This window comes from Heterobasidion irregulare (assembly GCF_000320585.1).
Source record: "Heterobasidion irregulare TC 32-1 unplaced genomic scaffold scaffold_04, whole genome shotgun sequence".
In the NCBI taxonomy this organism is placed as follows: Eukaryota; Fungi; Basidiomycota; class Agaricomycetes; order Russulales; family Bondarzewiaceae; genus Heterobasidion; species Heterobasidion irregulare.
The window spans coordinates 2,464,415-2,486,149 of NW_009258200.1; the positions used below are offsets into that span (position 1 = coordinate 2,464,415).

General features: G+C 55.5%; 13 protein-coding genes across 13 annotated transcripts; 7 read left to right on the forward strand and 6 right to left on the reverse strand.

Moving 5' to 3' along the window:
• Positions 1–1,048: 1,048 nt before the first annotated feature.
• HETIRDRAFT_439744 (uncharacterized protein) lies at positions 1,049–1,811 on the reverse strand (the record flags this gene model as incomplete). Its single annotated transcript, XM_009547289.1, has 1 exon — positions 1,049–1,811. A coding segment is annotated over exon 1 (750 nt), but the record flags the coding sequence as incomplete, so codon positions are not given.
• Positions 1,812–2,094: 283 nt separating this feature from the next.
• HETIRDRAFT_383395 (uncharacterized protein) lies at positions 2,095–4,243 on the forward strand (the record flags this gene model as incomplete). Its single annotated transcript, XM_009547290.1, has 7 exons — positions 2,095–2,123; positions 2,202–2,408; positions 2,462–2,586; positions 2,639–2,718; positions 2,769–3,572; positions 3,635–3,889; positions 3,951–4,243. 7 exons carry the CDS (start codon positions 2,095–2,097, stop codon positions 4,179–4,181), a joined length of 1,731 nt encoding a protein of 576 aa, XP_009545585.1. The 3' UTR covers positions 4,182–4,243.
• On the reverse strand, positions 4,173–5,409 carry HETIRDRAFT_474472 (uncharacterized protein). The gene is made up of 5 exons (XM_009547291.1): positions 5,317–5,409; positions 5,153–5,253; positions 4,812–5,076; positions 4,441–4,756; positions 4,173–4,389 (listed from the first exon to the last, which is right to left on the reverse strand). The coding sequence occupies exons 1-5, from the start codon at positions 5,327–5,329 to the stop codon at positions 4,323–4,325; spliced, it is 762 nt and encodes a 253-aa protein (XP_009545586.1). The 5' UTR covers positions 5,330–5,409; the 3' UTR covers positions 4,173–4,322.
• Positions 5,410–5,545: 136 nt separating this feature from the next.
• On the forward strand, positions 5,546–6,325 carry HETIRDRAFT_55120 (uncharacterized protein; the record flags this gene model as incomplete). Its single annotated transcript, XM_009546371.1, has 4 exons — positions 5,546–5,842; positions 5,904–6,026; positions 6,082–6,148; positions 6,186–6,325. Coding segments are annotated over 4 exons (627 nt in total), but the record flags the coding sequence as incomplete, so codon positions are not given.
• A 597-nt stretch (positions 6,326–6,922) lies between these two features.
• Positions 6,923–7,378, forward strand: HETIRDRAFT_119456 (uncharacterized protein; the record flags this gene model as incomplete). Its single annotated transcript, XM_009547292.1, has 3 exons — positions 6,923–7,015; positions 7,056–7,169; positions 7,244–7,378. The coding sequence occupies 3 exons, from the start codon at positions 6,923–6,925 to the stop codon at positions 7,376–7,378; spliced, it is 342 nt and encodes a 113-aa protein (XP_009545587.1).
• A 720-nt stretch (positions 7,379–8,098) lies between these two features.
• HETIRDRAFT_417262 (uncharacterized protein) lies at positions 8,099–8,817 on the forward strand (the record flags this gene model as incomplete). The annotated part of the gene is made up of 2 exons (XM_009547293.1): positions 8,099–8,641; positions 8,707–8,817. 2 exons carry the CDS (start codon positions 8,099–8,101, stop codon positions 8,815–8,817), a joined length of 654 nt encoding a protein of 217 aa, XP_009545588.1.
• Positions 8,818–10,243: 1,426 nt separating this feature from the next.
• Positions 10,244–11,228, reverse strand: HETIRDRAFT_106871 (uncharacterized protein; the record flags this gene model as incomplete). Its single annotated transcript, XM_009547294.1, has 6 exons — positions 10,244–10,292; positions 10,351–10,360; positions 10,436–10,507; positions 10,564–10,630; positions 10,681–10,808; positions 10,907–11,228. The coding sequence occupies 6 exons, from the start codon at positions 11,226–11,228 to the stop codon at positions 10,244–10,246; spliced, it is 648 nt and encodes a 215-aa protein (XP_009545589.1).
• A 328-nt stretch (positions 11,229–11,556) lies between these two features.
• Positions 11,557–13,106, forward strand: HETIRDRAFT_157064 (molecular chaperone, DnaJ superfamily). The gene is made up of 4 exons (XM_009547295.1): positions 11,557–11,706; positions 11,769–11,831; positions 11,896–12,143; positions 12,197–13,106. Exons 1-4 carry the CDS (start codon positions 11,626–11,628, stop codon positions 12,978–12,980), a joined length of 1,176 nt encoding a protein of 391 aa, XP_009545590.1. The 5' UTR covers positions 11,557–11,625; the 3' UTR covers positions 12,981–13,106.
• Positions 13,107–13,309: 203 nt separating this feature from the next.
• HETIRDRAFT_474476 (uncharacterized protein) lies at positions 13,310–16,827 on the forward strand (the record flags this gene model as incomplete). The annotated part of the gene is made up of 3 exons (XM_009547296.1): positions 13,310–13,565; positions 13,613–14,563; positions 14,645–16,827. The coding sequence occupies 3 exons, from the start codon at positions 13,310–13,312 to the stop codon at positions 16,825–16,827; spliced, it is 3,390 nt and encodes a 1,129-aa protein (XP_009545591.1).
• A 601-nt stretch (positions 16,828–17,428) lies between these two features.
• On the forward strand, positions 17,429–17,941 carry HETIRDRAFT_450928 (uncharacterized protein; the record flags this gene model as incomplete). The annotated part of the gene is made up of 1 exon (XM_009547297.1): positions 17,429–17,941. The coding sequence occupies one exon, from the start codon at positions 17,429–17,431 to the stop codon at positions 17,939–17,941; it is 513 nt and encodes a 170-aa protein (XP_009545592.1).
• Positions 17,942–18,396: 455 nt separating this feature from the next.
• HETIRDRAFT_314833 (uncharacterized protein) lies at positions 18,397–18,997 on the reverse strand (the record flags this gene model as incomplete). The annotated part of the gene is made up of 5 exons (XM_009547298.1): positions 18,397–18,459; positions 18,518–18,590; positions 18,682–18,745; positions 18,823–18,844; positions 18,905–18,997. 5 exons carry the CDS (start codon positions 18,995–18,997, stop codon positions 18,397–18,399), a joined length of 315 nt encoding a protein of 104 aa, XP_009545593.1.
• Positions 18,998–19,603: 606 nt separating this feature from the next.
• Positions 19,604–20,386, reverse strand: HETIRDRAFT_433882 (uncharacterized protein; the record flags this gene model as incomplete). The annotated part of the gene is made up of 2 exons (XM_009547299.1): positions 19,604–20,202; positions 20,246–20,386. The coding sequence occupies 2 exons, from the start codon at positions 20,384–20,386 to the stop codon at positions 19,897–19,899; spliced, it is 447 nt and encodes a 148-aa protein (XP_009545594.1). The 3' UTR covers positions 19,604–19,896.
• A 490-nt stretch (positions 20,387–20,876) lies between these two features.
• On the reverse strand, positions 20,877–21,547 carry HETIRDRAFT_450931 (uncharacterized protein; the record flags this gene model as incomplete). The annotated part of the gene is made up of 2 exons (XM_009547300.1): positions 20,877–21,209; positions 21,254–21,547. The coding sequence occupies 2 exons, from the start codon at positions 21,545–21,547 to the stop codon at positions 20,877–20,879; spliced, it is 627 nt and encodes a 208-aa protein (XP_009545595.1).
• Between the last annotated feature and the right edge of the window lie 188 nt (positions 21,548–21,735).

Sequence of the window (21,735 nt, forward strand, 5' to 3'; positions counted from 1 at the left end):
CGATCAATCAACTCCTAGAACAAGCGTGACAGATGAGCGCTGAGAATACACGAGCGCTTAGATGTCGATATTCGTGTCACGGACGACCAAGTATGTTCTCCATCCTGGAACATCAGAAATCTGGATATATAGTATATCGGATCCCAGACCCCATAGTACTTACAAAGAGAAACCAAGAAAAACTCCGACCACAGGTCGCACGCTCACACCAAGCCTCTCCCGCCCATCTTGACAGTATCACCGACGGCCCTCACCGCCTCCTCCCACACGCGCCTCCACACGCCCCCTTTCTGCACGTCCCCCAGTCGTCTTCGCACGTCCTCGGCGACGCGGCTGCCGTTGCCCGCAGCCCCGGCGAGTGCCAATCGCTTCCGGCGGATGCGTAGGAGCAGCGACAACGCGGGGAGCAACACGAACAGCACGAACAGGGCGATGAACTTGGGCGCAGCGAATCCGCGATCGAGGTAGGGCCGCAACGCCGCGCGGAGGAGGGTGAAGACGCTTGGTGAGGTGCCGAGCGTGGAGGATGCCGCGGGCGCGGATCCATTGAGTGCGGAGACGAGCGCGTGGCCGTTGGGAAGGCCGCTACTTGTGCTGGAGCTCGAGGAGGTATGCGCGCGCTCGCGGAATTTCGCTACAGGACGAGTCGTGCCGGGGGCGGGCGTAGCTGTACGAGAGGAAGCGGCAGAAGAGGTGGCGGAGGAGGAGGCGGATGATTGTGTCCCGCGTGTGGAGGAAAGGGGGGTCAATCCGTTGATTGGGGTAGAGCGGCGGGGTTTTGAAGGGACCGCGGTGCGGGTAGATGTGGAAGAGGACTGAGAGGACGTAGAGGGGGTGGGGGATGGACTGCGTGAAGGGCGCGGTGTTCTATCCGATGGTGTGGGAAGAGCTGTCGCTACGGAGGTAGTTGATTGTGAACTAGACGAAGGAGGGGTAGCTGTTCGTGACCTAGAGATGGCAAACGATTGGGCGCGTAGGGATGAGAGCGTATCTACCATGTTCTACGAAATGATGAGTGGGATGCTAATGTCAGCGATTCGATACGTACTTGTCTTCGTGAGGGTTCTAGTTCTGTTTCGTATTCCAAGAATTCCAAGGCATAGTCCCATTCTTCAAGCATAGGTAACACGTTGAGGCAATACACGTCCAGGACTTTCTCATACCCGTCTGGGCTCTGACGGTTCGTGTTCTCGGCGCCTGCATACATGGCACTGTGGCCCCTCCGCGCAAGCCACTCTTCGATGATGGCACGACCCACTGCCGGGCAATCCGTCTTCATGCTCCCGAGTGCGAGCGTGACGAGGACTTGAGACGGCAAGAACGCGGCATCGGGTTTCTTTGTAGGAGTAAACATTTGCAACGAGCGTGCATGCAGCGCCGATATGAGAGACTGTGCAGACATCATAGCATTTGATCTCAGAGAGGGTGGAATGGCAGCGGAATCCGTGGGCGGGGATGTGTAGACGGTGACTTCGAGCGTGATTCGCAGAATGTCCCATTTGCGGCGCTGATCTGCGAGTGAATCCTGGTGTAATTTTGGAGGAGGAAGAATGGCGAAGGCGGACTCCGAGAGGGAGTGGGCGAGGGCGACGTCACGATGGAGGAAAGCGCGCGCTGCACGGTTGTATAGCGAACGGAGTGTTGAGGCTACCGAGGCTTGCTGTTCCCGCACGTCGGTGACCATTACTTTAGACGTTGCGGGGGACGCCCTGAGAGGAATAATGTGTGTTTCCGAGTAGGATTCTGTTGTGAGTGTCGCGGTTGGCATGGTGGGTGAGGAGGACAAAGGTGCGCCCATAGATTCAATGCTCCGTCCCCACAGGAACTCGACAACGGCACAGCTGGAGAGCCGACCTCATTTCACGTGCCCTCCCCTCAGCGTCCCTGGCTCGTGGTCCGTGGTCCGCACTCGCACGTGCCCCTCTTCTCAAAGTTATTTTGAAGGCAGCCGTTCCCTTGCTTGCTGCTAATTGCTTTTCTGCTACGACATACTCTGCCTCTGCACATACAAGAGGGCATCCCAGATATAGCACCTCTTGCGAAATTAATCCGTTCTTCAATTCTTAGGACAGCCCCGATAGGGCAGACCCAATCATGAGCAGTCTCATCTCTTGCGCCGCATGGTGCGCGATCCCTCTCTTCTGCAGATGCAAACTTACAAGCAATTCTGACGTGCAAAATAACTGACACTTTGGAAACAGGGTTAAAAGAGGTGTCTCTGCCCGCCATCCATCGAAGTATGTCCTCGACGATCGGGAGCTAGAGCGCGTGAGCGCGCTTGCTCGCATCGAGCTCGAGGATGCCCGCGTGGAACTGCAGCGTGCCCACGAAGCCGCCAATAAAATGGGCAAGGGTGCAGAAGAGGAAGAGGCAGACGACGGCAATGAAGAAGAGGATGCCTGGGTCGAGTGAGTGCTTCTTTTCCTCAAGGTGCCGATGAATATAAAAGAACTCGATCAAGTGAAGATGATGATGCCATGGACCAAGATTCCTCTCCAGAGGATAAAAAATCGACCGCTAAGAAAGGTGGAGATCTTTCAGAGTACAATTTGGACGACTACGACGAGGATGATACCCGTGGATCAGGTCAGTGTCCCCCCGATGCCTCTGTCAATCCTCATTCGAAGATCGCCTCCAGTCTTGGGCCCTTTCAGTAATATCAAGGGACTGACCTACCACCGTGATAACGACGAGGATCCATATATCACTCTCAAGGAGGTATGTCGTCTTACCTCTGCACCGATGCGTGTGTACGAGACTTCCCACAGGATGACGAAGAGAATGAGCGCGAAGAACTCGAGGTACTCCCAACAGACAACCTTCTGGTAGTCGCAAAAACAGAAGACGAAGTGTCTCAACTGGATATCTATGTCTACGATGAATCTGAGGAAAATCTATACGTCCACCACGATCTAATGCTGCCCAATTTCCCCCTTTGCCTCGAATGGCTCGACTTCCCCCCTGCCTCCGCCTCCACGAACGCCGACTCCTCCATGGACACCTCCGACACCCCCGCATCCACCACAAAACAGTTCGGCAACTACATCGCCGTCGGTACGCTCGACCCCGAGATCGAGATCTGGTCTCTTGACGTCGTCGAGGGCATGTATCCCGACATGGTGCTTGGCCGACCGGACAAGACCGCTGCACATGTCCCGACGCCGCTCGGCACGGGCAAGAAAAAGCGCAAAAAGGCGAAGCACCGCGCGCCCACCGCCGCGTACCACGTCGACGCCGTCCTCGCGCTCTCGTGGAACCGCACACATCGCAACCTGCTCGCGAGCGCGTCGGCGGATCGGACGGTCAAGCTGTGGGATTTGAGCCGGGGCACGCCTGGAGAGGGGGAGGGCGCAGAGGGCGGAGGTGCATTGCGGAGCTTCGACAAGGTCCACAAGGATAAGGTGCAGGCGGTGCAGTGGAATGCGAGGGAGCCGACGGTGTTGTTGACTGGAAGTTACGATCGCACCGTTCGTGTCTTCGATACGCGGGCCCCGGATACAGGTGTGGGCGCGGTGGTTGGCGCAGATGTAGAAGCTTTGCGGTGGGATCCATGGGAGACTCACGGGTTTTACGTGCGGATTTCTCCAGTCCATTGTCATGTGTCCAGGTTTTCATCTGACTTCGTTCCACGTAGGTGACGCTCGAGAACGGGCTTGTCCTGAATTTCGACGCGCGGACGCTGCCCACGAACCTCGACTCGCCGTCACCAGCCCGCTTCACCTTATCTGCCCACGACGGCGCCGCATCCTCCATCGATGTGAACCCACACATCCGTGGATGCATCGCAACAGGAGGAACGGACAAAATGGTCAAAGTCTGGAACATCACAGAGGAGACCGTCGGAGACAAGCGACAAGTCAGCTTGGTCACCAGCCGCGATTTGGGCGTCGTACGTTCTTCATGCTCGTCTTGTCTCTATATGAAGCTGAATTCGCCTTTTGTGCGTTCAGGGCAAGGTTTTCTCGACCGCGTTCTCTCCGGACGACCCTCTTACCCTTGCGGCGGCTGGCTCAAAAGCCAGGTTGCAGGTCTGGGATGTCGGGGCCAACTTTGGCGCACGCAAGGCGTTCGGCGCGAAACTTGCGGAAGCAGGGCGCATTTTGAAGGAGAAGACCTCTGGTGGGGTCGTTGGTGTCGTCGATGACGACGAGGATGTCAGTGCCGACGAAGGAGACGCGTAGATCAGAGGGTAATTAGATAGTCTAGGAGTGGCTCCTTGGCAATGACAATGGCTACAAACAAACGGAATGAGGAATATGTGTGAACCCTGGTGACAAGTGATTCGGTGAATTGCTACAACATGACTGCTTCCTTTGCTCCCATTACATGAAATCATCTCCGTTTGACCCGAAGTCATCCAGAGCTTCCTCGTATGTGTTGGTATCATGTCTGGAGTTTTATCTGAGGAATTGTGCCACCACAGAAGAAGAGTCAGCTTACTTGTTCGATACCTTCGATGCGCCCAATGCGGGCTTCGCGGTGGCCTTCGGCTTCTTCTTCCCGCTCGCCTTGTCGCGCTGCTCTTTTTGCTTCTCGTTGGCAAGCGTGGTAAGCCCGCTTGCGGCCTTGCGCACTTCGACATCGCGCAGGGGCATGGCGAGCTCACGGACGTGGTGCTCCACGAAGGCCGCGTACAAAGGCTTGTCCTGATACCGCTTGACGATGAACTCGATGATATTGTGCGATAGTTTCTCGAAGTCATCTTTCGTGCGGGGGTTGAACGAGATGAGGGCGTCGAGATCCTTGTTTGATGTGCCTAGATATAGCATTAGGATCGCAATCAAGTGAAGGAGAAGGCTAGACGAATGTACCGCCCAGGGCAGCAGCTCCGAAAAGGTCTACTGCGTTGTTGAGATCGGCTGCGAGTTCCCTTTCTCTGTCAAGCCGGGCTTTTTCACGAGGATCGAGGACGGCATCCTCATCGTAGAGGTCGTCGTCTACCGATGCCCTAACTGCAGCCTTCGCGGCTTCCTTCTCTGCTAGCTTCGCCTTCAGTGTTCCCTTTTTCTTTGGGGGAGCGACTGATGCTGTCGGCTGGGGCTTTTCTTCCTCGTCTGACGACTGCTCCCAGTCGCTCTAAGCAGCGAGAAAAAAAAACATGGGATCGCGTAGATCAGCTCGATATTCGGCAGCTACAGCTCTATAAACGTACGACGGGGGCATCATCCTCCTCATCCTCTCCTTCCCACTTCTTCGTCACCTTCCTTGCTACGGCAGAGGGTGGAGGCGGGGCGGCTTCGTTGTCAGATGCCTCTGTACGCGCACCAGAGTGAGCAGAGTCGACGGTCTACGGGAGAAATGATGTATAGTTGTTACCCCAGTCAGACATGATGTGCGGCGGCTAGATACAGGGACGTAAGGACGGGTGGGGGCTGCCGGGCAGCTGTGCGGCGGAAACGAGTGTCGAATACGAGGGCAAGAGGGCGGATAGGCTCGACGCGGCAAGCCCCGGCGTCGTCACCACCGCTTGCGAAATGGCGTCCATGAGGTTTGCCATCGCTGCAGTCGTGTTGCCCTCTGCTTCGCTTGACTGACGTTCACGTTCGTCTCAAGGTCGCGTCTCCTACAACTCGCTCTGCCTCTTGTGAAGGAGTATGGCTTCACGCGGGAAACGTTGGCGCGTTCAGCGCTCGAATGGCCACAGCAACCTCACACACAGCCCCTCTCAGAGTCAGCAGTGTCTACGCTCTTCGGGGAGGGCGATGCCGCCCGCAGGACATTGATCGGTGCGTGGCTCGAAGAAGGTCAAATCCAAATGCGAGCCCAGCCAGTATCGAACGTGAAAGACGCGCTGAACAACAGGCTGCGATATAATGAGCCAGTTTTGCCTTTGCTGCCGGAGGTGAGCGGCATATTTCAGATTCACGCAGTGCGTATCTCATGGTGATTACCACTGTCGAAAGGCGTTCGCTCTGCTGGCCTCGCCGAAATATGGCCTTCCTCCCTTCGACGTCAGGCCCGCTCTGCGTCATGCTACGAGCATCGCAGATGAGGCTTGTCATCTCGCCAATGATGCGTCGACTGGGGTGCGCCCACCACAATGATGTCACATCTGGCTTCTAAGCTCATTGACTTGAATAGACGTCATGGTATGCCCGACGGGCTACCCTAGCGGCCATCTATACGGCAGCAGGCAAGCATTTCTCCAGTGTCCAAACTTTCCTGCTCATCTCGACCGTTTTTAGAGCTTCATCAGCTCACGTCTCCCCGAAGCGCGCCAGACTTCTTAGAATCCCTGCTGACTACCGCAAATGAGACGGAACTGTTCTCGCGATACATCATGAAGAGCTGGGCCGGCATAATCAAGAGTTCAGGTGTATTTTGATACAATCTTCCACTGTCAATGATCAACTTTTCTTCATGCAAATAGTCTGCGAGGATGTACTGGATGTGAGAAATCCTTTTGGACTACCGAGACAAAGGAAGGGACTCACCCTGAACTGTCACAGCACACATATAAGTGGCGTCGAAGTCCTAGTATGGACATGCTACTGGTGCTTTGCCCTCTCGGGTGTCTTACGAACATCATGAAAGGTACAAATTCAACACGGCAACCTGTAACTATCATGAAGGAGGCTTGTCTGCTGCTGTGCCTTGAACTATCCTCGTCCCGTGTTATATGGAGCAATCATTGCTTCCTCGACATCCGCTGCCGGGAACATTGCTTTCACGAAGTTGCATGCGTTGACCGACTTCGTTTGGGATGCGGTAGGCTTCGTCGCCACACATGCAGGACCTTCAAAATGTGGCGTGGAATCACGGCCGGGGCCCCTGCTTTGTATTATCGCGATAACGTGACTGGAGCCTTGGACGCGTATAAATTCCTGGGCCCTCGGATGTCAGCCTTCAACACTCCCTTCCCATACTCCCCAACTTGCCTTGCACATTCAAGTCATCCCATTCTTTGACCCTTGCTATAAGCATGTCTACCGGAAGCACAACGACTGAGTCCATCGACGTAGACTCATCAAATGTTCGAATGTGGTTCTTAGAGGAGCCAGCCGATGGATATCAAGTAAGTTGCGATTGTTTCCCATTGTCAACGCCACTCATAGTATCAGAACGATATCTATACCCCCGACGACATCAACGGCATCGACACCGACGTCGCCAACACAAGTGAAAGCCCTGGTATAGAATTGGAACTCAAATTTGAGACTGGCATTGTGGTACGCCCTGCTCCTTCGCACTGTCTCTTTCTCTAGACTTACACGTACTTTATGCCCTGTCCCGTCGCCGCTAGGACCTCGTATCCTCAGATATCACTGCGGGACGTATCAATGTCCCCATCGAGGAGCCACTCGGTGATGACTTCAGCAATTTCTTTCAAAATCTGCCTTCATGGGGCATTTGTTGGAACAAGCAGTCACAGCTGTGATTTTCTCCCTCCTGTTGTACTTCCACACCCCCATTAAGAGCCCTACGGCCAAGTCCCCTCGTGCATTGTACTAAAAGCATTCATTATATTGCTGACTCATCTGGCTTTTGTAGACTTGCTACACCATACATCACCCTCTAAATGTATATTTCTACAATATAATGCCTTGAAAAATATTCTCATAGCTCAGAAACAAAAATACTTGTCATCCCGGTCTATCATGCAGTGGTAATCGTTGAATATTGGTGGTGAATGATGAGGTTCAGCAAGTCACGAGTGATCGATAGTCAATATGAGATTGAAATTATGAAGTCACCAGTTTCCGCCACGGTTGTGGCCTCTTGTAACTCGCCACGGTGACACAGGCGACGGGTCGAAGCTACGGCCACATTTCCCCTGGTAACTCTTGGATATGACCCTCGGGCTTCGCGGCTGACGCAGCTCAGAATGAGGGCATGTGCATGGCTCAAGGCGATCGTTTTGTGAGTTCTTTGTCAAAGCGTGCCATCTCATGTAACGGGCTGAAAGAAAAAGGACCACATGTGTGGCATAGTGGTGGCACAATGTGGCCTGTGGCCTTGTCCAAACTGTGGCCTTCGCGCCTTCATATATAACCTCATGTTGCTTTGGATCTAGGTCAGTTCTGCATCCTCTCTCGCTGATTGACTTTGGTATACACTTACAGGTTCTACCCATACTCACATCCTCTCACGCACAAACATGCGTCAAAGCGGCTGGAGCATGTTTCGGACGGAAATGAAGCGCAAGAAAGCCAATCAGTCATTGACTCTCGGCGACCTGAGAAAAATGTGGAGAGAATCACCCACCGATGTCCGCCAGAGGTACGAAGCCCTGGCCAACGATGACAATAAAAGGTCGAAGGCCGCAGCTGCACGCTTCGGCGCTGAACGCATGACGCGGAGCCGGACGCACAAAGTTCATATCTCAAGCCCATTATCCAAGGATATCTCCTCGGCTTTGCAAGCGTCGGATTCGCACTCGCACTTGGACTCGCACTTGGACTTGTCAGACTCGGAGTCCTTATGCTCTCGGGGTTCTTGTTCCCCATGCTCTTCATTTGTAAAACCTTCGCGCGGACCATTCCCCCCTGCAACCACCTTGCCTGCACCTTATCCTGTGCCGCCGGCGAATATGACCACTGAACAGGCCTCTATATTCTTTCACAAATTCTATCACGAACCCAAAGTGGTGCCTATTACGACGTCAACAGAGTCGCTGGAGAGTCTTGAAGACGAGCCTATGGTCCGTTCTCTTGTTCTGGATCGTGACGATGCACTGAGTCGATACTTGCTTTTCTGCGCCTGCAGCCAGATGTCTTCGACTTTGGTGAAACTGACCCTTACGAATCACCTCTCGAATCACACCGTCAGTGCGGGATGATCACAGCCTGGGCAGAAGATTGGGTGCAACCGCCCTAATAGGCATCCCCATCTACAAATTTGCATGTCCAGCCAACGTGGCTGTCGGCCAGCAATACTTTTATAGTCGCCGTATAATTAGTTTAAGACATCAATTCACTCGTCTCAATCCACATAGAAGACATTTTTTTGTCACTCTTCGAGCTGAGTACGTTCATAAGATTTAGGGCAAATTGAATGGCTTTCAGCTTGATGATGTTCTTCGTGATATATGATTCATGCGTACATCTGAGAGACACGTCTGATGGACACGGTTGAGACACTCGCCCAATCTCGCCGTGCACACACTGTCTTTGCGCAATGACGGCTAAGCGAGAACACGAATTCCTGAGCGTGGCAGTGTGCAACGAAGTGAGAACGAGGAGGGTCGCTGTATATGCTTGCCGACCAAGTTCATCTGCTCCCTGACGTGTCTCAAATGATGCGATTGACCGGGCCCCGTCGACGCCTGATCGAGAAAAGTAACGGTCGCAACAATGGCCACATGGTCGTTTGACGCCCCGGTGCCGGAGGGTCGAACCGTCAAAAGACATACAAGCATATCATGGTAGGTGGTAGACATTTTGAACATGCGGGGTGGACAATGCGGTGAAAATAATGACCATATTCAACTGTGCTTATACCGCCACCATCAGCAAAGCACCCCCGAGCGAGGCGTCTAAAGATGACAGACGCTCGGAAGTCGCTGCAGATGATGACAAGCTGAAAGGGGACATAATTACGCGGATGAATCAATGGCCTGTAGGCAAGGTGGCAGAAGACGAAGGATGGGCGGGCAGACACCGTAAAGGCAGCAAAAGCTTCGGTTCTTCGTAAAACAGCTGAGTGGCTCCAGAAGCCTCGATAAGGACCCCATCAAACCAGCACTGCGAGAATATTCCAGGAGGATGTTCTGGCCTGGTTCTAGAGCGACAGGTGCGGGCGTGGCCGACCATGAACGGGAAGCTCGGCTGGAAAGATATAACTTAGCTCGGATGCTCAAACTCCATGGAGTCGAGTATCCACCGAGCCTACATACTTGAGCGTATATAAGCCTTTGGAGACTTGTATTGAGTTTGTGTTGCGCCCTTTTGCTGTATCGGGGGAATCAGCGTTGGAGATCAGGCCGAGTTTGGCGCAAGACCCTTGAAACGCCCTCGGCTCCCTCGAGGTCGCACACTACTACACAGATCGTTTCTGTGGAGTCCCCGTGCGCAAACTTTCAAGCTCCATTGGAGTGTCGTGGCTTGCAAGTCAACTTACTGTACCCTGAAACGTTCAAGACGTACACGCGGTCGATCGTAAACACAGGTCACGCGCGGAGCCATCCAAGCGGTGCATTCAAAACGACGCATATCGAGATAGAACTGAGAAGGAAGAAGCGTACAAATAGGGTCGATAGGGTTGGACGAAGAGATAGGATCCACAAGTTTTCGAAAGGGAAATCCTATAACGAAAAGAAGGATAGACCTGGAATGGAGATGTTCTTGCGTTGGCTGCAAGTGGTGCTGGTTAGAAGAGCATCGGTGGCAGGTGATAGCGGGCAAAACTCACAGTTCGCGGACTGTATGCAGATATTGAATGGTTAGATTTATGGGCGTCGGTGATGGTAGCGTGGCTAGATGCCAAATGGGCTTACCGCGTATAACGAAGTTCGCCAGGACGGCAAAAAATAGGAATGCACTGATGATGATGGGGCCCAGGATTTGGTCTTTCCAAGGAGGACGCATGAGTAGTGCAAGTAAGTATATCGAGGTATACCCGTACCGAAGTGACCTGGATCACGTCTCCGTATCATGGTGATGCGATGCTGGTAGACCGCATATCCATACACCTGAGAGAAAATCTGTCAAGATTGGGATAAATGAGTGGCTATACACATACCATGATGCCGATGCTGATGGCGGCGTAAGTGTAAGCAAAGTTCCTCGCAACGTCATCCTTGGATGCATTGAACAAAGCGACAGCCAAAGCGCCGATTAACATGGACATGTTCAGGTACGATATCCACGCTAACGCCCTCATATTAGCATCGTTGCGTAAAGGCTCCGGGAAAAGCGAAAATAGGAGAAAGAGCAGAAAAAAAGATCCGAGTGGAATAGATACTGACTCCGTTCATTTGCGAACCATACTTTGCCCTCCACTCTTACCGGTGTGGGGATCTTCTTCGGGATGCGGACCTGTGGAGGTACGGAGTTGATTGAGTGGTAATCGCGCACGGTGGGCATCTGGCCGTCCTCATCGCGTTCAGCGTCGGGGATGGCATCTGCGCGGGTGTAGCGGATGGGGCGAGGCAGGTTCTTTGGGAGCTGTGCAAGAGCGGAGGGGGAGAAGGGGAAGAGGAGATCAGACATTGCGTGCCATGAGCGGCGGATGAGGGAAGGATCTTCAGAGCCCGATGTGCTAGTCGATGGACGCAGAGTGTTGGACATCGTTGTCTGTGATCAGGCCTTCGACGTCGAGGACGACGGCGGTGAGGAAAGCAGAAGAGACGAGCTCGACACGGATTTCGCGGACCATAAAAAAGCATGACATCGTGCTCGATATGGAAATCCTCCAGGAACACATTGAATCGGAGCTTACATCAAACACGGAAGGAGCCGCCACGCCACATCGCACATCGACGTCAGAGGAGGATATGATAAGATAATTATGTTTCTGGCATGTTCTGGGACCGTCTACGAGGGCCTGCGACACTGTCGTTGGTTCGCGACGTCGTTTGCAGCTCATATCTACCTCTCCCGCGCGTTGGGCACACATCTGATTCGCGTTCGATTCTCCTGGACCTCTCTTACCACAACGTACGAGAATATATCCTAAAGGACCATTATGGGTGCCGACTACTACAAACTCCTCGGGATCGGGAGGGATGCATCGGAAGAAGAAATCAAGAAGGCGTACAAGAAGATGGTATGTAAACCCCCTGTCTTGTATCCTTCGGTACATCTACTGACTGGTTGTTTGTGCCACAGGCTTTGAAATGGCATCCGGACCGCAATTCGGGCAGTGAAGAGGCGTCGAAGAAGTTCAAAGAGGTATGTCTAGCAACGCGACTCCCAGTGCATCCGAGCACCTCGCATTGACGGTTGGTCGTTTCAGATTTCTGAAGCCTTTGAGGTTCTCAGCGACAAGCAAAAACGGACAGTTTATGACCAGTTCGGCGAAGAAGGCCTCAAGGGCGGAGGTGGTCCTCCACCGGGAGCAGGCGCAGGGCCCTCTGGTGGATTCTCCGGGTTCAGCGGATTCCCCGGTGGCGGAGGTAACACGTTCACATTCACTAGTGGACCCAGTGAATTTGGCGGAGGACGTGGAGGGTTTTCACCTTCCGACCCAAATAAAGTTTTCGAGTAAGTGTATTGCCAGTGTAGTGTGTTATTGTGACGTGCTAAATACCTTACAGAACATTCCTGTCACAAATGGGCATGGGGGGATTTGGGGGCTTGGGAGGCATGGGAGGCATAGGAGGCATGAGTGGCATGGGAGGCATGAGAGGAGGTCGGAGCGGGGCCAGCGCTTTTGACCAAGACGACAGCATGAATGGGTTTGGCTCATTCGGAGGTATGCCTGGAGGGATGCCCAACGGACGGCGCAATTCTCGTCCTCAGCCCCAGCCCCCTTCAGGTTCCACACCCTCAACGCCCAGCGGCCCCTCCGAAATCACACGGCCGCTCAAAGTCTCGCTCGGAGACCTCTACCAGGGCACAACGAAGCGGCTCAAGGTCGGGCGGCGCCTGCTGGACGGGACGATGGAGGACAAGGTCCTTGAGATCGATGTGCTTCCTGGCTGGAAAAGTGGCACGAAGATCCGCTTTCCGCGCGCGGGGAACGAGCAGCCCAACGGGGAGACGCAGGACCTCGTATTCGTCGTCGAGGACAAGCCGCACGAACACTTTGTGCGCGAGGGGAACGACCTCGTGACACACGTCAAGATTCCGCTCGTCGAGGCGCTCACGGGAGACGGCAGCAAGCGCGTCGTAGAGCTCCTCGACGGGCGCAAGGTCCAGGTACCGCTGCCAGGAGGTGTGGTCAAACCTGGACAGGAGACACGGCTGCCAGGAGAGGGTATGCCAATTCGGAAGGGCGGGACAAATAGCAAGGGAGATCTTTTGGTGAAGTGGGAGGTAGCTTTCCCGGAGCGATTGACTGCTGCTCAAAAAGAGGGCCTAAAGAGGGTGCTAGGCTGATTCACGCCATCGACTGAAGGAGGCCTCTTTGTGTCGACGTTGGTTGTATCATTCGAACGCGTTTATGCATTTGTACAATAGAGCATGTAGTATCATATGTGAATTCAACATCGATATGGGCGCTTAGAATCTGCAGATCTTGAGGAGATCTGGCGTTGAAGACGTACAACCCCGCGTAGCGAAGCAATAAAATGCGCTAAATCTTGATAAAAATGCTGCCATCCTGGACCCGCTCCTAGTTATTCTCGACACTCGAACTTATACGAGTTTTGTCTGCGCAAAGGTCTCGACATCGAGAAGAACAACCTGGTGCCACTGCCGCTCCGCAAATGGCCGTGCTCTGCCCAGGCTGCGGTGCACTCCACTCCGATGAGTCGTTTCTCTATTCACGATTGCTTCACGACCCCACTCACGCCAGCGTTGTCTATCCTTATATCACCCCTTCATCATTCACAGGGGAAGAACTGCCAAAACCATCTCATTGTCCTGGTAGCATATGTTGCGACGCCACGAACACAACCTCAGAATCCTATGTTGGCTCTCCGCGCTCGGACTTGCGCGGGCAACCTATTCTGCTGTTCCTAGGTGCGTCGATCTTATGGATGTCTGAGATATTCTCTCTGGCTTACAAGATTCGTTGGTCCGAAGATGGGGCCAGGCCGTTGCACTCGTCAACGACGCGTTCTTTGTGTTTGGCGGAAAGACCGACCAATACAACCAGTACTCGTACACCTCTGCTCCCTGGAACAATGACCTCCTTTTCCTCTCCTTCTCCTCCTCCTTCGATTCAACCTCACCCCCTTGGCAATATGTCAGCGGCTCGCAGAACTCCTCTACATCGAATGGGCCATCCTTGGCCTGGCATACCCTCTCTGCCGTTAACACTTCCTGCGCCCTTTTATTTGGGGGGAACACGGGCCCCTTGTCGCAGCAAGTCCTACTAGACAAATCGGACTCCGCTTTCTTCCTTGATATGTACGACCGGCTCGCTCCCAACTGGATCGACGAGAGCGACTCGTGGGCTAACGAGCCCCAGCGGCGCATGCGTCATTCTGCATCGTCGACGGGCGGCAAAATCTGGATCGTCGGGGGGGAGCGTGCAGACGGTTCCACGAATGGGTTTTCTGACCACTACGTATTCGACCCGAGCGTCCCCTCCTTTGCGCAGCTCCCCTCTGCCAACTCTCCCCCTGACATCTACGGACACGCTTCCATCGTCCTGCAGGACGGTCGACTGATCGTTTTCGGAGGATTCTCGCAATCACAAGGCAGGCTCATACCCTTTGACACCATCTGGGCTTTAGACACCACGCAATCGACCCTGGTATGGACGACGATCCAGGTGGATACCTCTAACCTGCCCAACGCTCGGATGGCGTTCGCGGCAGTCATTTTAGACGACGGGCGCGTCCTCATACACGGCGGGACAGATTCCGGATTTCAGGACAACTTAAGCGACGGGTGGATCCTCGACACATCGAAGAGTCCGATGGTATGGTCTGCAGTGAGCGCGCTAGCGGCGTTGGGCGGGAGAAGGGATCATTTCGCCATTTGTGTCGGCAGTCAGGTGATCTTTGGATTTGGTGAGTCCTATCGGGGCTGTGGAATACATTTTCCATCCGGTTGGGAAAGGCACGCAGACTCATAACAAAACTTTTGTGCAGGATATGGATCCGCTGGGCCTGCCGACGCTAATTTACATGTCTTCGACGTCGACTCCGGGAACTTCTCATCATCCTTTACACCCATGACGACCGGGCCCGCGCATCAGACGCTGCCGACCCCCACCCCAACAAATGGAGGTAGTTCCAGCCAAACCGGCACTGCCGGCTTACCAGGCCATACTGGCTCAAGTACTTCGAACTCATCCGGTACCAAGATTCATGGCTCCGCCAGCTCGACCGGTGCTGCATCGTCGCCGAGCAACACTCAAAGTGGCAGCAATGATGGGAACGGCGGCGGTGATGACTCTGGCCCCAACAGCTCCAAGAATAAGAAGACAGCGGCCATCGCTCTCGGGTCTATTCTCGGAACGCTCGGATTTGTCGTCGGCACTGCTGCTGCGATATACTACGTCCGTCGGCGGGCCCATCAAAGGCCGGAGGACTTTTCTCCTCTCGGCAACGACGAGGACGACGAAGAGGTTCCCCATGACATTACCGCCATCGCTATGGTCGGCGGACACGAAAAAGGGCGCTCAGCATTCCCTGTCTTCCTCGGAGCGGTGGGCTTGGGCCGGGTACACCAACCTGCTGCTCGGGAACGACGCGACATGCTCGCGGACGAGGACAGGAGTTTCGGGTCCTCTCAATGGCGGCATGTGTCAAGGGAAGGTAGCGGGAGTAGCTGGAGCGGGACTGGGACCACGAGCAGACGGAGCAGTCAGGCAAGGACCTTCACGGATGTCGTCACTGGGAGCTTAGCCTCTCTCCGTGCGATCGGAAGACGCGGGACACGGTCGCGAGAGCCAACGCAGACCAGTCTCGAGTGGAACGAGAAGGATCCGTTCTCAGATGAGGTCGGGTTGATGGCAGGAGGGTTTGCTGAGCATGGTCTGCCGGAAAGACTTCGGGGTGGATCTACCTCCATGCCCGTGGGCATGACAGGACCGTACACAAACCCCTTTGAGGACGCAGAGGTGCTGCACGATGCTGGCTCGGACAGCGATCTAGAGCAGGGTGATCATCACCGTCCCGCCTCTGGTGTTGCCTTGAAACTGCCCCACCCTTCGCTGCGCACCGCTCTACTCCCGATTCCCGACTTTGTTCCGATGTCGCCCCTCATGGAGCAGGCGTCGCACAACAGCTTATCCGGCTCCTCCTCTTCACACCTCTTATCTTCTGGCTACGTTGAAAGCTCTCGGACCTCGCAGGATCCGTCGCCGCGGTCGCCGCGGCCGACCTCCATCATCGACGCCAACGCGCCACCGAGTCTGCCGATCCGCCGATCCGATTCGTGGTGGGCACGGTTCGCACGCACGCCGCTCAGACTCTCTGGTTCTGGGGACGCTGCGAGCGCAAACCATCCATCGCGCTCGTCGTTGTTGGAGTTCCGCGACCCGAATCCGCCCCCGAGGCTGATCACCATCGAGGAATCCCAGCACTCAAACTTGCCAGATTCACCCGACTCAAAGTACGCCCACGAGGGAGCAAACTCGGCGGGTCAGGGCGATGGTGGCGGTGGCGGTGGCGGTGACGGTGGAGGCGGCGTCTCGCGTCGCGCGTCGAGAGCGGCAGTGTATGCTTCGTTGGGCCACGGAAAGTCGGTGTCGTCGCTGCAGACTGCGAACACAGAGACGCTAGAGCGCGCAGAAGGGACGATGGCAATCATCCAGCGCGATGGCACGATGGACTCGCAGCTCACGACGAGTCCCATCGCAGGCGACGACTTCGGCCAGGGGGAGCCCGTCGCGGGCCCGAGCACGCGTCGGCTCTTGTTCGTACGTCAGATCTCACAGGCGGGTAGCGAGGGCTCCCGCGCTTCGATACCATTGACTCCGCCTGTGGACGAGGGTGTGCCTGTTGATTCTGATGCGCGCAATCGGGACAGCGAGCGTTCGTCTACATTCGAGCCGTCGTTGCCGGCGGTTGGACCTACTGGCCCGCGCTTGCCGCCACGACGACTATCGAGTGCGGGCACGGGCACGGGTGCCGTCTCTGCACGGATAAAGGCTTTCGAACGGAGGCTGTCGCACGACGCCGAGGGACCACCCCCGCCAACCAATACAAGGAAGCGAGAAGAGAGATCGGGTCCACGGCCTGTGGTACGATACACGCTTGTGCCTAAACCATCTCTCTTCGTCGCGAACCCGGATCGGCGGGATAATGCCTCGTCCGACACGCTATAGTTGCGTCTCACTCTCGCACTTGCACTCTTTTCGGTACGGTTCCTTGTTGTTCTTGTGATTCGGCCCCTATCAGGATAGAGCTTGGCCGGTTCTGTGCTGTTGTTTTTTCTGGCTTAAAGCGGGCTTTATGCTTTATCTCGAACAATTCACGATATATTCACGATCTTCACGAATTCACCTTTGCTATCTATCTTCCCTGACTTATTACTTCATCTTCATGACCTGCGTGTACGATGCACCTCAATGCGGCCTTCTGTAGCTCATCACTGACATTGATGTCCTTCTCTTGTGGAATGTAGACTAATCAAATTAAACACCACTTGTAGGGCGCATCCTGAAGGATCAACAATGGACCAATAGCCCCTGATCTTCTATATCTTGCAAGTAATTTGCATTTTTTTCCGATTTTGAGATCTCGCTCGCCTTTTTCATTTTGACACCTGTGGCGCGGAGAGCTCGTGCTGTCCCGGCGCTCTCTGGCCTGCGGACCCAAAGTGGCTTACTTCCAGGTTGTCAGCAATCGCCTCCCCCTATTAAACCTCTGGCACGCAGCATCGCCCGCAGCGAGTGGCGTCTTTGCGCCCTCGTCAGCGGGACGAACATGGTGATCCCCTTCCTCACCTCCGCACCCGATAGGAAGCCCACGTACAGTCAGGATGCCCGCTCGCCGGAACTTGTTTCCCTCATGTTCGTCATCTGCCATCTCCGGATCGAGTGCCGTCTTTTCGGGGATGGACTGCAGTTTGTCATTACTCGCTCACCACCCCTGGGGCCTACACGGGGTTACCCCCACGCACACCACGTCGAAGACACCGCTGCAAGCCCACGCTCCAGCCGCACCGCACCCCTCGTGACAGACACTCGCCAAGGCCTAGCGGCGAGACTGCCGTTTTCCGCTCTGTTGCGTCGCGAGGTGTGTTCCCCTCTCGCGGAGGCCAGTCGTTCGCGAAGACCCAAGTGCGGGACCGTTGCGTCGGGCATGGAAGGCATGCTCAGGCCCCTCTGGCACCGTGAAAATTTGACGCCCCTTCTAGCGTCCACTCGCGAGCAGTCGTCTGCCGAGATTCATGACGCTCCCCGCGTGCCGACTCGTGCCAGCGCAAGCGGAAAATAGGCTCGAATCAGGCCTTTTTGGGGCACCGTTCGCGTATGCGAACAGGTCCGTCTGATCGAAGCGCGGATTCATTTTGGTGGGTGAGCTCAGTCGGTCGCTGGGTGGAAACTTGTCCTTTAGGCTCGACCAGAATACGTACCTGATGAACACTCGCTGTGTGTCGAAAGACCATGTTCTACATATGCGTTCTCTGATCTTCCGAAGGCATCATAATGCGACGAGCCTTTACGCATCCCAATATCGCGCGCTTGATCAAGTGATAACCCAACACGGCCTGGACGTTCCGACGTGGTATTGTTGAGGGAACGTTGCTCGGTCATGTCAGACACTCAGATTGTATATGTACCATGTAACGATATACTTGGATATTTCCGCGGGTTCCGGATGACACAACCGGTACGACGTACACACATATACACTGACTACAATTGTTTCCTGCCTCCAGGCAACATCATCTATGCAGCTTCGATTTCTACAATGTGCTGCTTCGCCTCCTCCGTGTCGGCTTTCTTGAGAACCTGACAACCAGAGACAGCTTTAATTTGAGCGCTATACGTTATCGAGAGATCATCGTACCTCGAGAAGTTTCTCGACATACTTGGAGTAGGCGTCCTCCTTGGAAGTCCCCTCTACCTTCTTCCACGCATCCCTGAGCGGACATAATTCAGCACGCTGCACACTCCATCCCTCGCCATCAAAGGATCAAACGATCCCCAGTGGCGTTGAATTGGAGGACGCACCATTTCGCCTTACCCGTAAAGTCCATAAGACCGGGTCTAGGAATATTGACATCCCCGACAGTCGCTGCAGTCGGCCATAGCGGAAATAGGTGATAGTTAGTGCACATTCGCGAGCTCGTTCTCATGCCATGGACCGCTTACCCTGCTTGTAATACGAGTAAAACTGTGCGATGGCCCGATTAGGCACTCATTTCGCCGTCAAAGAAGATAAGGTGGGACCCACGTAGAGCTGCTCGTCCTGCGTAGGCTTGATGGGCCCGTCCTTGGGCAGGCCCTGGACGATGCTGACGGCTTTCTCAAACTTGGTCTGGGACATGATGTACGGGCGTCGGTGGGGATCGTGATCGCACAAGGCAAGGCAAGGCAGAGTCGGTGGGGACACGCTCGGAGATCGATACGGGGTGTTGGTTGGTCATGTCCCAACTAGGCAGCTGTTGTGTTCAATAAGCGCCTAATTGGGCCATTTCGCTGCATTTCAATTCATTTCCGGGCGTTACACGTCACGGACAACCCCTCGGGCACCGGAATCGACGCCAGATTAGGGCCAGATTTGCGGCTTCGAGTCGTGCCTGTAATCTGGGGCGTGACAGATCGTTGGCAGGATGTGGGCGGCGCTGGGGCGCCAACCCCAACACCTGTAAGTGTGCAGTGGGTGAGTGTGCGGTAGGCGAGTGATTGAGAGCGCCCCAACTCAAAATAAATCAAGCCCCACTGTCCTCGTCCAGCGCCCGGCATACAAGTTCGTTGAATTCACATGGTAAATACGTCGGTCTAGGTCCACCGCATAGCGAGCAACCAATTCAGGAGATTACTTTAATTCATCAAATCGGATCCCCCTTGCGCATCGCGTTCTCTGAGAACACGGTTATTATGAAGCACACTTGAGTCTTCCACATAGACTGTGCAGGCTCATGCCGAGTCGGATGCGAGTCTGGAGCCATTGATATTACAGCGAACGCCTTCTAGTGCCGCAAAACAACGTATGTATCGACATGACAAGTGTGTCAGAAGCAGGTCGTCGCCCGCAAGTTGTGCCTATGACCCATCAGGGACTCCCACGAGTTTACCTTGAGCAAGGTCACCACACGGTGACGCTCATAGAACCCATCGCATACCAAACCCCCGAAATTCGCGCCTCCGCACGAAGATCCCTGATTGACTCGTCGAGCCGCGAGTCACGGTCCCACCTACGCCCGCCGCATACGAAGGATGTCGTCATCCTCGTGCCGATGCACAGCGTATTTGTTGCTTAGTAGCTCTCTCAGCTGGCGTGATGATCAAGAATAAGCGCCCGACAGCCCGACAATGGCCGTTTGGGGAATGGAAAACGCCGACGTCCTTGGCCTGCAAAGGTCCGCGCTGATGGTCGCGCGCGAATTGGGCCCCCGCCCGCCCTCCGCCATCTCCGCTGATCCTCTTTGGCTGTAGAAAAAAACCCCCGAATCGTTGATCGATCGAATGCCCGCTCACAGCCTTCCCAAGGACGCACACGAGCAGGGTGGGTACAAGTTGAGCCAAGGCCTAGAGGCCATCATCGACATCACCCAGAGGGCTAGCGACGCACACAATACACCCCCCGCAGCCCACAACCCACAACACGTCTGGCTGGCGAGCGCCGTTCTACGACGCATGCCCGCTGCCTGGAAGCCTCGCGGGACGTCGCCTTCTGCGCTTCTTGCGAAAGAGACGAATCGCTGGGGGCCATCTGCGTCCGCTGAGCCAATCGGGCCCCATCGAGCCATCGAGATAGCTCGAGATACCGCGATAACGATTGGAAAATACAGTGAGGGGCCGTCCGGCGCTCGTTTGCGCTCAGCTGCGCCCCCCATCCCCTGGGCCAGGCCAGGTTCGCGAGGAACCCGTGCTGCCCAGCTTGGAAGCGGTGCAGAGCCTCGCAGAGCCGGAAGCGTGCCCCAAATGGCGCTACTAACGCCGGACCACCCGGGTTTCAGGCCCAAGGTTCGTAGCCTCTCTTGGGCTTTGAGCTTGTGCCTCACACCGTGGGCCACACTGTCGCCGTCTTTGGGCTCCCACGAGCGGGTACCGTGAGGTGCAGGAGATTCTCATACTCGGTGGGGCGCAAAGCCACAGCGTGATGAGCCGTCTGTGAGACCTGAACGAGCGGTCTGAGTTGGCCCCCTTCTCCCCTAATAATAAGCGCCCGCATCCATTCTGCTTCGCGCCGAAGATGGGCATCACGACGGGCGCTTGTGGGCCGCTCTATAGACAGAACTTCCCCAGCTCGCCAGCCCCGCCTCGCGCGATTCATGACTCAGTCCGGGTTCTCCTACCGCCGGCGCTTCCATGCGACACGCCTTCCCGATGCCTTGCAGTTCAGTTCTCGCTTCATCTCGGGAGGACTGGGAAGCAAGATAGGAGAAGGCGAAGGCAGGAAGGAAAGGAAGGGGGCATGCATAGGCGCGCGCGAAATCGCTCGAGCGCTTGAGTGAAGCAGCGCAAGGACGCATCCCGTCTTCTGGGCTGGGAGCCTGTGTCAATCTGGGGGCTCCACCCGATTGGTGCCCAATCTGTCGAAAGACAAATGGGCAAGCGGTCGGACGCTGGGGCTCACAGGAGGGTGGAGGGCTACCGCCGGACGTATCGGCCGGGCCCCCGCGGACGCCGTCTCGTTTGACGCCCAGGGATTCTGCCCCAGGTTCGTCCCCGCGCGCGCTGCGTTCCGCCGTCTTGGATGATCGCCGACGTGGATTCCCGGGAGGAGGAACGGGCGCGGGAGGCGCTCGTTGTAGGAGACGAGGGCGCGTACATGGGGGGACTGTTCGGGGGTGGCTGGGACGGAGGCTGATGAGTGATGGTGATGTGCTGGTGGACTCGGAATACAGTTCCGTCGAAGCAGCGGTAGCATGCTGTGCGCAGCTCACATCACGATGGCTAGTTCTCCTGGCGTACACATACACAGGACGTACTTATGGGGGGGCCTGGACGCTGCGATCGTCATTGCACCTCGACATGCGACGGCGGAAAGTCCAGAAAACGGGCACGCGTACACTGCCCGCAGAGGATCTTCCGACAGTGCACTCGTCGCCCGATCGG